Source organism: Astatotilapia calliptera, chromosome 18 (assembly GCF_964374335.1).
Source record: "Astatotilapia calliptera chromosome 18, fAstCal68.1, whole genome shotgun sequence".
NCBI lineage: Eukaryota > Metazoa > Chordata > Actinopteri > Cichliformes > Cichlidae > Astatotilapia > Astatotilapia calliptera.
In genome coordinates this window covers 3,744,131-3,758,339 of record NC_137439.1, presented here as the reverse complement: position 1 = coordinate 3,758,339, position 14,209 = coordinate 3,744,131, and the positions used below count along the sequence as shown (strand labels likewise).

Below are 14,209 nucleotides of genomic sequence, written 5' to 3'. Positions count from 1 at the left end.
CCATCAATTTAAATCCATTTAAAACAAAATACAGATACAGTTTGTCTTTGTAATATAGTTTAATGGATCATAAACATTCACCTTAGCCGAGACTAAATATAGCTGACAAAATCCCAAATACTGTAAAAGTTCATTCTCAAAGCACAGCGCCATCAACAGGCCAAAGGCTGATTTGCAGACTGAAACACAGCGATCCACACTGTAAGAAATAAGGATTACTTCATCCTTTAAACAGTCATTTCAGAGGCTGATTTCACACTGATTCACATGTATACATTCAGAATTTGTTCCTTTGCTTGAAGTTCAAATTAAATTTGCGTCTTGTTTAAGGTGAAATTTTACAGTTTAACTTCCAGAGACTCAAAGTACGATAAAATACAATAAAAAAAAAGATACAATAAGTGCTGTTACAAGCAAGAATTCCACATGTGAAAATAAGTGCAGTCTATAGAAATTACAAAACTATTTACATTAACAGTAACTCCATATTTAGTAGTTCCTCCACACAGAATGTAAAATTTGTCTTTAAATCTATTAAAATTATTTTCCTCCTCAGGATTTTTCTGTCTTTTACTCTAAATTTTATATTTAGAAGAACACCATTAAAAACTTGATCCACTTTGAACTTTGTTTATTTAAAGCTGCACTGACTGATATTTGGCCAACAGGGGGCAGACCCAGAGAAACCATCTCTGGAGTTGCATTTTTAGCTCTGTTTTGGTCTCCTCCACCACCTGGAAAATATAGATTTTTGACCATAAAGCCAAAACTAGGATTTAGAAGAAGCTAAAAAAAAAAACTTCACACAGCTGGAAGTTACAACATTAAAAGCAAAACCTTTAACATTACAAAGATTTCATTGATCATTTGATTCATGATCTGTTCTTATACAAAAAGTATTAAGCACAGCTTTAAATTCAAAGTTGAGCAGAGCAGTATTAAAAACATCAGTACAACACATTGATTGCTGTTCATTGATTACATGTGGTAATACATCACCTGTAATGTTATCTTTAAACAAATTTGGCACTTGGATTAATTAACAATAATTCCTGATTCATGAAGACAGGGAGAGAGTTAACCACAAAGATTCAGTCACACCAGAGCTGAACACCTTGAAACTTTGGCTCCCTTAGTTGTGCTGGTAGTAATTAGCGATGAACGTTAAGTGCGTGATTAGCTAAAATGGCTAATTAGCTAAAGTTAATAAGCTATGGTAGAATAGCTTATTAACTTTATAAACATTACAACTGTCTTTTCTCGAAACTAGCTAGTTTGTCTGTATCTAGTTATAGTTTTATTTACCTTTATCAATTATATAATGTAAATTGTAAAAGAGTGCTGTTAGCTTTAGCATTTCCTGGCTGATAGGAATACTAGCTGTTAGCTAAACGTCTTTTAGGATTCACCGCAGTTATGATGTTAACGTCCCACCAAGTCGAAAATAACGGTTGTAAACGTTATTTCAGGCATCTAAAAAAACCTTGAGATTTTGTTGAAAAGTGAAACATGAAAAGATACTAACTAAAAATTTGATGCCAACTTTGCTTTTACTCTTTATCCAGATTTTAGACAAAAGTAAAACAACGTGGGCATTTTGGGGGCTGTTTTTGTTGGGGTTTCTGTGCCTCATCTGGTGTGACCGTTTTAACCCTTCATGCTACAGATGCGATGCCGCGTTCACGTCACATGAGAGGAACGTTGTCAGTGGAAAAGATTCCAGTCTTTATGGCTTGCTAGCATTAGTGAAAAATTCACAGCCGGAGTCTTATTATAGCATTCTAGGTGTAGATCTACACCTTAAATTGGTGTTTAACTACTTTAACCAACAGACTAGATAATAGTCTGATCTCGATAGTTTTCAGGATTAGGTCTCAGTTTTCCAGTTATAACTAAAACCCAGATGTTCACGTACACGTTAGAATCACATTTCTGTTAATTAATGCAGCTCCCATGTGACCTAACCCAGCATGATGAGGTTTTTTGTTTTCTTTTTTTATCTTAAAGGCTTCAAATGATCTGAACATGAAGAGTTAAACATTTCTCTGCTCCGCTAGTCAGTTTCCACAAACTTTATCACTCAAACATTTCAGCTTCACACCAGAGGAGCTGATCTGTGCTGCCGGAGGACCCAAAGCAGAGATCATCTCCTCCTTCTTCACTCTTGGCGTAGTTTGAGGCCCAAACATGATTCAATTTTTAAAAACTTTATAAGACAAAACATCTCGTAAAGCGCTACAGTACTTGGTTTTCTTACAAAGCTTCTACAGCGAGTATTTTGACTTTAAGAGATCTCTCCCAAATCCACAAACGTTCTCCCAGCTTATTGAGTTTCTTCCATTTTCTGGAATTATTGCTCCTTATAAAGGCAAATTTGCTTTTAAAAATAAGAGCTTTATATGTGTTTGTGTAACCAGGTCATAAATAACATATTTGAACCTTCGACCTGTACGGATTACGTTTGTACCACATTAAAGTCTCCCAAGAATCAGACAAAAACAAACGGAGTGAAAGAAACCACTCAAAGGCAGAATGTTTGAACTTGATCTGCTTTTCTTACCTTTTTGTCTCTATTCAACATATCTGTCAGTGCGTTTCAACAGCATCTCAGGGTTCCCTTTATTATTATCACCATGTGAGCACTGCTGGCTGATTGAAGGCACCTAACAGCTGAAGAGTTTTACCACAAAATGCTGCAGAGAATAACTATCTGAAAATAGCTCTTTAACATTAAATATACACAATTTTCAAGCGTTTACTGCAAATTAAATGTGAGAATTTTCCTTCTGTAACAACCTCACATGGTTTCTAGTGGCCAAGAGATGAGCAAATGCATAATGGACACTACTGTTACCTATTTTCTTTAAAACTGGGAAATAACCCAGATAAAATATATTTGGCCCGGATTCAGGCTAGATCCATCTTAAGTTCTGGACCGGATCCGTGCAACGGACCTGAGCTGGTGTCTTTTAGCACAATGGCCGAATACCGGTATGGATGCATTTTAATGATGTAAGCCAGATCCTGGAAATGAGCCTCTATGCTATGAGGTGGTTCTTGTCCAAGGAAGGTTTGGAAGGCAGCAGATTCAAAGTGCTTCAGGAGGATTCAGGAGTTCTTGTGGAGGTCTGAGCAGGCATCCAAGCACCTTATTGGTTTATAAAAAGCCCAGAAGCCTCAATATTGTTCTCGACATTCTTCATCCAGCTAAAGAAGTTCTAAACCCGGGGTGGGGATCTCCAGGCATCACGGGCCGGAATCCTGCAGGATTTAGATGTGTCCTTGATCCAACACAGCTGATGTAATTGGCTAAATGACCTCCTCAACATGTCTTGAAGTTCTCCAGAGGCCTGCTAATGAACTAATCATTTGATTCAGGTTTGTTGACCCAGGGTGAGATCTGAAACCTGCAGGACACCGGCCCTTGAGGCCTGGAGTTGGACACCCCTGCTCAAAACAGTCCTGAGAAGATTCTTAAAGTAGATGATTGTTAGCTGTTTGAAAGTCCGGTGGAGAATTGAGAGGACCTTCTGGAGGTCTGTTTGCTTTAACGGCCTCTGCTGGTTTCATAAACTCCCATTTAACTGACTGTGATCAATCAGGATGATTTACTGAACACTATGGCCCCGCCCACTGACCTGTCATCAATCGATGTCAGCAAATTAAACCTGATTTTATAGATGTAAGAAAGTATTTTGTACCAGTAAAATTACCAGGAATTCAGGAATCCAGCTTTCACAATAAAATCTGAGCTGAACTTTAATGTGAAAATACTGTGTTTGTGGGTATTTTATTTTGTAGTAAAACTCTTCGTTCTGTTTATTCTGGAGGGAAAAATGGCACTTTTATAGCCTCCAGGGGATTTTTGTGCATTTGGTTTTTATAAAAAGTCACAGCTCTTATTTTTATTTATTTTTTGCCCTTTAACCCTGAAAATGTTTTGCAGACATTAAACGTCTGACGTTTGGTCACTTTGGAACGCTCAAAAAAGCCAAGATCAACTACAAACCAAAGAAAGAAGACACTCCTAAAATACATCGGCTACATTTTGAGTTGATATGAATGTTTTTAGCTTTCTAAGCTGCTAAACTACTAACATGTGCCACTGAGCTCCAACACTTTAATAACAACTTTTTTCAGCTAGAAGACATTTCATGGCTTAAATCTGACTAAAAGCACGAAGCAGCCTCCTGCTCTGCGTGTACATTTCAACGTAAAGATGACACATTTTTAAAAATGTGAATACAAAAACCTCTTTTAAGGAGTGATTTTTGTTTTAAAAGGAGAAATGTTTGCTCTAAAATGTTTTCTGGAGCTCAGATTATTTTGTGCACCTCACATGCAAACATAAAGTGAAATAAAAGTCAGAATCTAACGTTTCTGATGAGTCCCGTCCGACCTTTTCGCCTTCTCCTCCTTCAGGTTCTCCAGACGCGTTTCCTCACTCGTTTCTCGACGTGATGTCCTGAAACCGAATCAGTGGCAGCTGTTAAAACTCGTTTGTCTCCTCTGCAGCTCAAATGTGAGAAACCAAGTTTCTGATTTCAGACTCACCTCCGTCTTCGCCCTCCTCCACTCGCCCAGCGGGCCCGACTTTGTCAGGACTGAAAGAAACGAGAGCAGTGACGTGTTAAAATCACCAAAACAAAATCAGATTCGTGCTCTGCTGGCAGATTAAAAGCAGTCAGGAGCTGCAGAGCAAAACTGCACCAGATTTACTTTTATTAGTTCATATTATAATCAACAGGATTCATTGGGTTTATTACAGGACAATGGTGTTTTCAAGACCCCAAAAGTAATAAATGTAAACCAAACTGTAATGATTTACCATAAGCTGGTGTTTATAACCGCTAGTATTAATATCGCTAACAAACTGCATTCATCTCTCTGGATTTTAAACAAGTTGAAGTCGTTTCGGCTTTTTTTGGAAGACAAACTGATCATTTTATGTAATTAAAAAAAAAATACAGTTGTAGAGAAATGTAGTCGTCTGTCCTTTGCTTCAGTCTGTGGTTTTGATTTTAAACACTTAAAGCTGGTATTTGGGAAACGAACGAAGGTCTGAAGCTGAAATTACCAGCTTGTCATAAACAAGTTAAATGTGAATATTTGAAGACTTTAAGAGTCTTTATAACCAGTTTAAGTTAAAAGGCCAAACTGGGCCAAACTGGTATCACTCATGCTCCAACAGCAGTGGTTGAAACAAATAGTGAGCTGCAGGTGACTGCAGTTTTAAAGCAGCATTTTAAAAACAACTTTCTCATTAATTACAAAAAACAGCCCAAGCAGGGAGCTGGAAGTACAGTGGAAACATCCAAGTAAAGTAATGACTCTCCCTGCCAGCAGGGGGAGACAAACGTCTTATTTCTGTTTAAAGGCAGCCTGTAGTGATGAAGAGCGGCTCCATTCACACCAGTGTGATTGTAAAACAGGGATTTGCACTGAGGGCCAAATAAACTTCTGCAAACTGAATAATTCACGGGTCACAGCTGGACCTCTGACTGAGTTTCTGTTACCCGAAGACAAAAGATCTTTAATCACTGAACAGAAATGTCTTTGATACTCACGCATACATGTTGTGATCATCATGAAGACGGTCGACGTGACAGTCGCGCTCCACCACAGACACCTGCAAAACAACGGTCTTTGAACACATCGGCACTTCCACACAGAAAGATCACGCCGTTTCTGTAGACGGGACAAAACATGGAGGCAGCTTCAGGTCTGAAACATGAAGCCCGTGTTGAGGCGTCTTAGAGCGTATTCTTTTTAAAGGCCACCAGGGGGCGACACTTACTTAGAAAACTGGGAAAGCATCTCTGTGACGATGTTATAGGCTCAGTCACTAGTTTAAAAAGATGCATCTTATTTTGACACTTTTATTTTCAGAGTGAGTAAGGACGTAAAATGGGATGTTCTCATTGGTTGATGAGTGTGCAGTTTCTCAGTGAGACCCGCCCCTCACTCAGAAATAAGAGAAACAAACACGTTTTTAACTTTCATACACTTTTTAGAGCCCTTAATAAATAAATTGTGTTTCTGCCTCTATGATGCATTTAGCTGCTGCAGCTTTCTAAACTAAACTGAGCGGACAGATGAGGCATTTTCAGATCCTCGATCCGCTTCAGGAAGATTTTCTGGGAGACTTAAAGAGATTTTCTTGGTTCATGCTGATCAAACAATCAAAGTGCTCTGAAAAAACTAAATTAGGAACTGAGGTCTCACCCCGAGTACAGAGCTGTGAAGATGAAGACGGTGAAGACGAGAAGGAGGAGGGCCTTCATCGTGAACCCTGAAACAGAAAGAAGAATAACTCGGGTTAGGCGAACAGAGGTCGAGCTTTGTGGTGGAGATCGTGGGTGTTAGTTTTGTGTCTTTGGTGGTTTCTGCAGATAAAAATCATCAAATGTTTTTCATTCAGCATTAAAGTCGAGTGAGATGAATGAAAACGTAGAGATTCAGACTGGATCTGAGCAGGCTGCTACGAGTCTCTGCAGGCCTCTGACGTCAGAGACCCTGCGGCTCACCTGTGGGCTCAGGTGACGCCTGACAGCAGCAGGTGTTGGTGTAGAAAGGTGAAGGAGGCGGGACTTCGGAGAGGCTGCCCAGCGACTGGGTGAAACGCTCCTTTGACTGACAGATCTCAGAGCAAATCTCCTCGTGGATCAGGAGATTTGGAGGCGGGGCTTCTTTGTCGGGAGGAGTCGGGACCTCAGTGGAGTCTGAAAGAAAAAACAAAATCATTGTTCATTGTTGTCCATGTTAATTTGAGCGTACTCGCCCTTTAAGCAGTCGGTTACCCACCGTACATGAAGGCGCGGCTCTCCTCCAGCTCAGTGCTGTTGAGCGGCGACCAGGACTCGTCCAGACAGGCCGGACCATCAGGGCTGCTCCTGGACCAGTCCAGGTCATGGTCCTGGTCAACTTCCTGCTTCTGGTTCCAGTTGTTCACTGTCCCGAAAACACCTCTGAAGACTTTCTCATCGAGCCACGACTGGCAGCTCCCCGTCACATCGCTCAGCAGGCGAACCAGCGAGCTGCGAGGTCGCCGCCTGCGCCGGAAAACCCTGAAGGAAAAATGAGTGTTCAGACACGTGTGTGTCCTTTGGCATGTTCAGAGGTTTTTTGAACTTTGTTTTTTGTCATTTTGAGGAATTTGTGTCTCTTTGCACAGAAAAGATGAACAAAATGACATAAAACAACATCAAAGTGAAACAAAGAAATCCACAAAGAGCTAAAGAACGAGAGCCCCAACAAAAAACCTCAAACCCAACAAAGTGGGTTAAAGTGCAGAAAGTGACCAAAAGCAACTCGAGTGTGAAAACACTTCCTCAGAGAATGACCACAGCCTGACAAAAATAACCACAATGTGATTTGAAACAACAGGAAGTGACCAAATCTGAGCGCAGCGGCCCGCTCTGTCTGACTGCACACCAAGAAATAAACGTCAGGAACAACATTTAATCGAATTTTAAAGTAAAGTAAGACTTTTAGTTGTTATTAAAAGATGAACTCTGCAAACACATCAAGGCTTCACCTGTGAACACAGAGTTCATGTAACAGAACAAAGACGCTTTTCTCATGTTGATGGCAAAGTGTTCAATAACATGGGGTCTCCTAGCAACAGTGATCAATGACATCACACACCCTGGTCCCCGAGAGCAGCTGATGTCAGGTCTGAAGTATTTACAGCTTTCAAACCTACCCGACATGTGCCGAACGGCTCACTCTGATTGGCTGTTGGAGGTGACCTCACCGCTTTAAAGAGGTGTGTGTGTGTTTAACAGCTGTCATACATTTGTACGACCACGAGACGTTATGTTCCTGTTGCTGATGTAAAATAATCCCGAAGGGAGGAAAATGTTATGGAACGAAGGTTTTTCCAAACTTTGTTAAGCGTTTGGTGAATGTCACAAAGCGTTTGGCGTTCGGTTCTCTCAGCTCTGTAATTGCAGCTGATGTCATCGATCATTTTCTCCAAAAAAAACATGTAAAAAGACTTTTTCTCAGTCTTTGGTTAAAAAAAAAAAAAGCAATATTAAACTTCTTGTGATGCTGTAAAATGCAGTAAACGCAGGCTGTTGGCTGCATTTCTTGGTATAAACTCTCCTTTGGTTAATAAAATCAAACTAACTCTGAGGCAGAGTTTGAGCTAAACACAGTCCAGACTTTTACAATCCCAAAAAACTGTTGTGACTGTTCATCCATGTGTTTCAATGAAGTTTAACATCCAGGTGTTCACAAAAAAGAAGATTTACGAGTTCAGCCAAGTTCGAGATAGCAGGAAATGAGCTTGCTAGTTTGCATGTAAAGCCACAGCTCTGATTTCACTTTGGAGGTAAATAAAAACAGAAAACCAAACAACAGCGATGTTTGTAGCGTCCGTAAAGTTAGACGAATTGATCCACCATTTTGGCCGTGTGCCAGTTGTGGTAGCAGAGTCGGATCAGTGAATAAAACCTGGTCACACAGGCAGAGAGAGACTGGTCTGCAACCGTTTGGCAACCACGATTCATAAAGAAAAAATCCCCAACCGGTTGTGAGTGGTTGCTGGAGGTTAATGACAGTGGCTGGGAAAATGACTGGTAAAGCCCCAGTAACACAGACTGGTCAGTGACCACCTGGCAACCAACTGTTGTTAGGGAAAACGTGTATTCCCCTACTGGCTTCGGTTGCTAGCATCTTGCTGCGGTTGTAGTTTGAATGAAAGTGACCGACTGTAGTGTTGCATTGTCTGTAAATGCTCTCCAACTACGAGCTGAGCGTTGGCAAAACTTCAAGAAGTGTGACACAAACAGGAAATTGAGATAGTTCGCTTTCAAAATAAAAGTCACAACTTTTACTTGTGCATAAACGTGGAACGAGCGAGCTCACTGAAACGAAGTTTTTTCTGCATCCAGATCTCAGGTAAAAACAGTCTAAATAAATGGGAGCCTCCGGGTCTACCTGCCGCTCTCACCTGTGCAGGTTCTCCTTGTAGGAGACGCTGGTTTTGCAGGGCGTCAGTGACACGTTGCCCTCGTCGTCCCAGGAGAAGCTGTCCTCGGTCACGTCATAGTATCCATTGGTGAGGAGGCGTGGCGAGCGGCGGCAGCAGCAGGGCTCGCTGCCGTGCACTGAGGTGTAGCAGATGTAGGAGGAGTCGGGAGAGAGCAGAGACACGTCGAGGCTGCAGGAGAGAGACCAGCAAAGGCTTTTCAAACTCCTCCTGCTGAGACTTCACACGTTCATCAGAAACAGGAAATAAACGATGCTTTTACCTCTGACAGTGACTGTTCCTCAACCTTCGCTTGACTGGAGAGCCTGAGCGGCAGAAAAGACCATCAGAGATACACACACACACACACACACACACACAGTGGTTTCTAAATACAGACGACTTTTATCAGCATGAAGAGGCACAGAACATTCTTGGGTAAATCTGCTCAGAGGACTTGATGAAGATAAAAGCTGGGCAGGAATGTGACAGACGGGCAGCAAAGTGCTCCACAGAGCTCGTCTGAGGAGCTAACATCAGATCTGTGGAGCCGCTAAAAGCTTTAGTTTGGTTTCCGATCGTTTTTCACATCCATAACAGTTTGAACAGTTCGAATAGGCAAAAACAAAATTTGCTACAATGTCGTAATAAAGTCCCAGAATAAAAGTAAAGTGTTGGTGAACGTGGTCGGTGATGTCGGTGACGTACTTGTGACGGCGCCGGAGAAGAACAGAGCCATGTTTGTCTGCAGAGCGGCGTCCGAGGATCTGTGAAGCGCATGAGAAACCAAACAGCTGTCGGTGAGAAACAGGCAGATGTTGTTCTAACAAATCTTTTCAATGAAAGGCCAAAACCAGCAGAGAGAGCGCCTCTCCAACCCTCCTGACCTCAGACACGACCGGTCTCACACTGAACGCCGTCAGCTGACAGCTGCTCTTTCAGCGAGACACTCTTATTATTTTTATTGTGATTTAGTGAATTTATTCTGGTTTTTACTCTAAGGAGACACTTTGTGTTATTTAAGCTTTTTACATCACGTTTTATTGGATCTTATTAAAAACTATACTTATTTTAACATTTATCAGATTTTTTACTTTCTTTTTAAACTTCATATTATTACATTAACTTTCCCTTTTTTGTATTTATGCAAAACATATATATACTTACTTATTTTATGATATATGTTACAATATTATTCACTATTTACTTTTTTTTACTTTTATTGATTTAAAAAATTATAGGGATTTTACTTGTATTAAAATTTGAACATAATGAGCTCATTCACTTTATTAGATTTAACAGGAAACTGTTGTGATTCAGGGCTTTATAAATAAAACTGAATTGAATTATTGCACCTTTCTTCGTGTAATCTTTATTGAACTTCTATTTTACTGTATTTGTCTGAGCTACTCTGGCTTGTGTCTATTGTTTTTACAGGAATTTCCAAACTTTTGGGATAAAAAAGCACATTTGATCTTTCCTCTGTCTCTATTTAAAGTTCCTGTTGTTGGGGTCTATTTTCAGCGGTGGATTAATCTGCACTCGGTGGTGTAGTGAGTATTTCTAGCAGCAGGATTTTGTGCGTGTGTGAGAGTCTGAGTAAACCACAGAGTGTGTGTTCATAAAGGAAGTTGTTGTTGTGTATCTGAGCTGGAGCTCACAGACATTTCTCAGACTTTTACACCCAGCTTTTATTAGTCGACTCATTTTTTGCTGGTTTGACTCCCAACGAGAAGAAAAATCTAGAAAATCCAAAAGAAATCTTGTTTTTCTTTCTGTGACTTCAGCTCTTTAAAAATCCTCCTTCCTGTCTGATCTGCTCCTCAGCAAAGCTTCACTCAGTTCAGCTGAATCTCTGCAGTCTGAGCACTCGAGGGATTAACTGGAGCTAATCTGAGCTCATCTAATCCAGACTGATCAGGATATTTATAACAGGCTCTGTTTTTGGGTCTTACCTTTAAAGTTGCTCTTTGTTCTCTGCTGCGCTTCTCTCACATCCTGCAGAGACGCAGCCTGAGAGCAGACTGTAGAAAGAAAAACAGACGCTGTGACTCTGAGCTCACGCTTCCTGTTAACCCTTCATCAGCTGACCGACACACGCGCACACGTGCACACACACAAACAGGAAACGACTTTGTATAAACTATCGTCTCTGTACGAGAGACACAGACGTTAGACAAAGAGCCGGTGAGTGTGATGGTTTGTTAACAGGAAGCTCTGAGGGACGAAGGCTTCTGCACAAACTGAAGCACATCATCACATTTGGATCCCACATCGTGTTTCATGGATAACGAGCCTTCGTGGCAGGATGAGAAAAGAACACAACAAGAGGCCGAGGACGAAGGCCCGGGGGATCTGATGAAGAGGAGTCATCAGCAGGCTGAGTGATTTGAACACACAGACTGTTAGAGGGCAGTGAACAGAGGCGCTCTGTGTCACAGCGAATAGATGAGGAGGAGCCTGGGGCTCGCCTTTCTCTGCTCCTCCTCAAGATTCAAAAGAAAACCAGTCTGGCGTCCGGTTAACGTCCACTCAGCAGCGAGACTCAATGATGAAGGTTCAGCCCTCCAAAAACAAAACAAGAGAAGGAAGCGGCGTGAGCTCGGAGGGACGAAGAAACACTCCTCATCTGCTACACATCAGCGCAAACATCCGAAAGATTTCTGAAGTTTTTAATCTTTTTTCTGTAAACCTGCAGATTATAATCTGAAGAGTTTATCACAGGGGTGTCAAACTCTTCTCAGTCCATGATGCTAGCAACCACATACAGCACAACTGAGCACCTGTAAGCCAATAAAAACAGGCCCCTCTGAACTGTTTAAACGGATTTAAAATGCGTCCGTCCATCCCTGAAACTGAGGAGGAAAAATATGTTTTTTAAAAATTTTACTCTGTTTTTTTCTGGGTTCGGTCAGTGTGATGTCACAAAGAGATTTTTCATCTGTGGCGCCTTCGTGGCTCTTTAAGCGGTGCACATTGAGTAAAACAATAACCTGATGCTGGTTCAGCCTCTGAAGGATTTTAAACGTTCCTCCTGCGCAGCTCTTGCACAGCTGCAAAGCTGCGAGTGGGCCGGGCTGCAGGCTCTAGTGGGCCTGCCGTGGGCCTCGGACTCTATGTTTATCCTCTGGACAGCAGCGTTTACATTTTATTATTTCTGCTGTTTACGACTTCCGCCTGAGAGGAACAAAAACAGTCAAATAAAAGATTTTTCCTGTTCTGGGAAAAAGTAAAAAGGACTTTTTCCCCATGAGGCTTCAGTACAAACCGAGATAAAGACAGACTGTTTATGTCAAACTACACGATCCGATCTGGAAATATCTGGGAATAATGATTTGTGTTACGATCGATCCCTCTGGGTTTGTGTCAGGAAGGACAAAACGCTGCCAGATCAAACATGCTGCTGTGGCGAGCCGCGTGAGTAAAGGAGCATCTTTGATTTTCACGTCGTCCTTCCTGCTCTGCTGAGTTTAGACGGAGAAAACAAACATGGATGCAAGTTTGTTTAAACAGAACAAGTCGAAAAGAAATAATTATGTTTATTTCAGTTTATGTTGACTGAAAACAGCAGAGGAGGAGAGGTTTGGACTACAGTCTGAACTCATGCACCTCTGAACTCTTGCTGGGATTTCTGTGTGATCAGAAAACTGCCTGCTGGCAACTTTTCGCTGAAAACGCAGATGTTTATTGAACTGCTTTCATCGTTTTTTAAGAACCAGAGAGATTTTTAATGAAAGAACATTTGATGGTCGCAGCTTTTCAGATGTGACTGTTTGTTTCTTTTCTTCTTTTTCACTTTGGAGTTTCAACTGTTTTCAACCAGGACAGTTATGAGTACATTCACTAAAAAAGATGATTTGAATCTCTACATCTGACTTCTGTGAACGTTTTTCCTTCTTTTGTTTGATTTGACGTCGTATTTTGTGTTTCTGATATTTTCCTGTCGCTGCAGCAGCAGGTTGGTCTCTCCTGTAAAAGTGCTTCTGATGCATCATTTAAAATAATAATATATAATATTTACTTCATGGTGATCTAATAAAAGTAAATATTAACATTAGAGGCAGGAATAGCTCAGTAAGTAGAGTGGTGTCCCCATGATCGGAGGGCGGGGTTTCGATTCCCCTGAGGTACCCCTGAGCAAGTGCCCACTGCTTCACTAAGTGAGTGGGTTAAATGCAGAGAGGAATTTCCCCACGGGGATCAATAAAGTATACAAAAAAAGGCTTCGGCTGTTATGTGGATGTTCGTATAGCTTCCTGTTTCTGTATTGAGACCAAAGATAATCTAAATTATTTAATAATAACTGAACCCCCCCTCTGTGCCCCCTTTATGGATTCTTCCCATCCCGTGTTTCCCAGCATGCCTTGCAGCAGCAGGCTGGTCTGTGCTGGAGCTGCTGATGTTGGAGGAAAACGCGTCAAAAACGGAGGAAACCATTTTCCACCTTCAGACACTCAGACTTCTTCAATTTGCTGTTTCAGCTCTAAAATCACTTTTCATGTAAATCTGAGGATTTTTGTTTAGTTTCGTTAATAATGAGGAACAATAATGAGCTCGAGCTTCATTGTTGAGTATTTCTGTGTCATTTTCCTGTAACACACTAACTTTGAGCTGTTCGGTTATTATTTTTTCACGCTTTGCTGGTTTAAAATGATCCGAATTCTTCAGAATATCCTGTAAACACTTTGATCTCCGCGTTTTTCCCACGTGATGCACCTCTGATCGTTCCTGAAATATCCCCACTATAAAATATCTGTGGTGTAATTTTACTCTGATACACATAATACTGAAACAACCCGGAATTACAGTTTTTATTATCGTGTAAATAAACAGAAATAATAAAAGAAGCTTTATAAACATAAACAAGTTTATTTTTATTTATTTTTCTTTTAGGATGAAGTTAAAGTTTGCATAAATATCCAGCCCGTTAAAAAACGGCTGTTTGAGTTTGTTTGTGTGTTTTAAGTTGGATCAGCAGCAGAAAAACAGACAAAGAGAAACTAACGGGACTGCAGCTCAACTCACCGATCACTTTTCCTCCTTTTTTTGTCCGGAAGTGCAGAAAAATCTTCTTCCGGACGCTGAACCTTTTTCGTTTTTCCTTTTCGTATTTTTTCTTCTAGACTTTCGCTTTGAAATCTTCACATGTCGTCTCCAGGAGGATAAAAACAAGTCTCCAGCTCGCAGCTGTCACTCTGCCTCGCCCACATGCAGGAAGCAGCCGCTGCTGTC

General features: G+C 41.1%; 1 protein-coding gene across 3 annotated transcripts in view; it reads right to left on the bottom strand.

The window, feature by feature from the left end:
* Positions 1–14,209, bottom strand: part of tmem71 (transmembrane protein 71) — a 15,640-nt gene extending 1,431 nt beyond the window's left edge. The window contains exons 1-11 of one of the 3 annotated variants that reach the window (XR_003270314.2): positions 14,003–14,209; positions 10,933–11,001; positions 9,686–9,744; positions 9,261–9,303; positions 8,960–9,169; positions 6,805–7,067; positions 6,528–6,722; positions 6,226–6,292; positions 5,568–5,629; positions 4,555–4,604; positions 4,377–4,465 (exon numbers count right to left, since the gene is read on the bottom strand). Coding sequence is in view for 1 of the 3 variants with exons in the window: in XM_026149340.2 (XP_026005125.1) it covers positions 4,442–4,465; positions 4,555–4,604; positions 5,568–5,629; positions 6,226–6,292; positions 6,528–6,722; positions 6,805–7,067; positions 8,960–9,169; positions 9,261–9,303; positions 9,686–9,716 (945 nt within the window). In the remaining 2 variants the exon portion in view is untranslated. Of the gene's footprint in view, positions 1–40; positions 4,466–4,554; positions 4,605–5,567; positions 5,630–6,225; positions 6,293–6,527; positions 6,723–6,804; positions 7,068–8,959; positions 9,170–9,260; positions 9,304–9,685; positions 9,745–10,932; positions 11,002–14,002 lie in introns of those variants that run through there. The other 2 variants (XR_003270315.2, XM_026149340.2) reach the window with 2 other exon arrangements.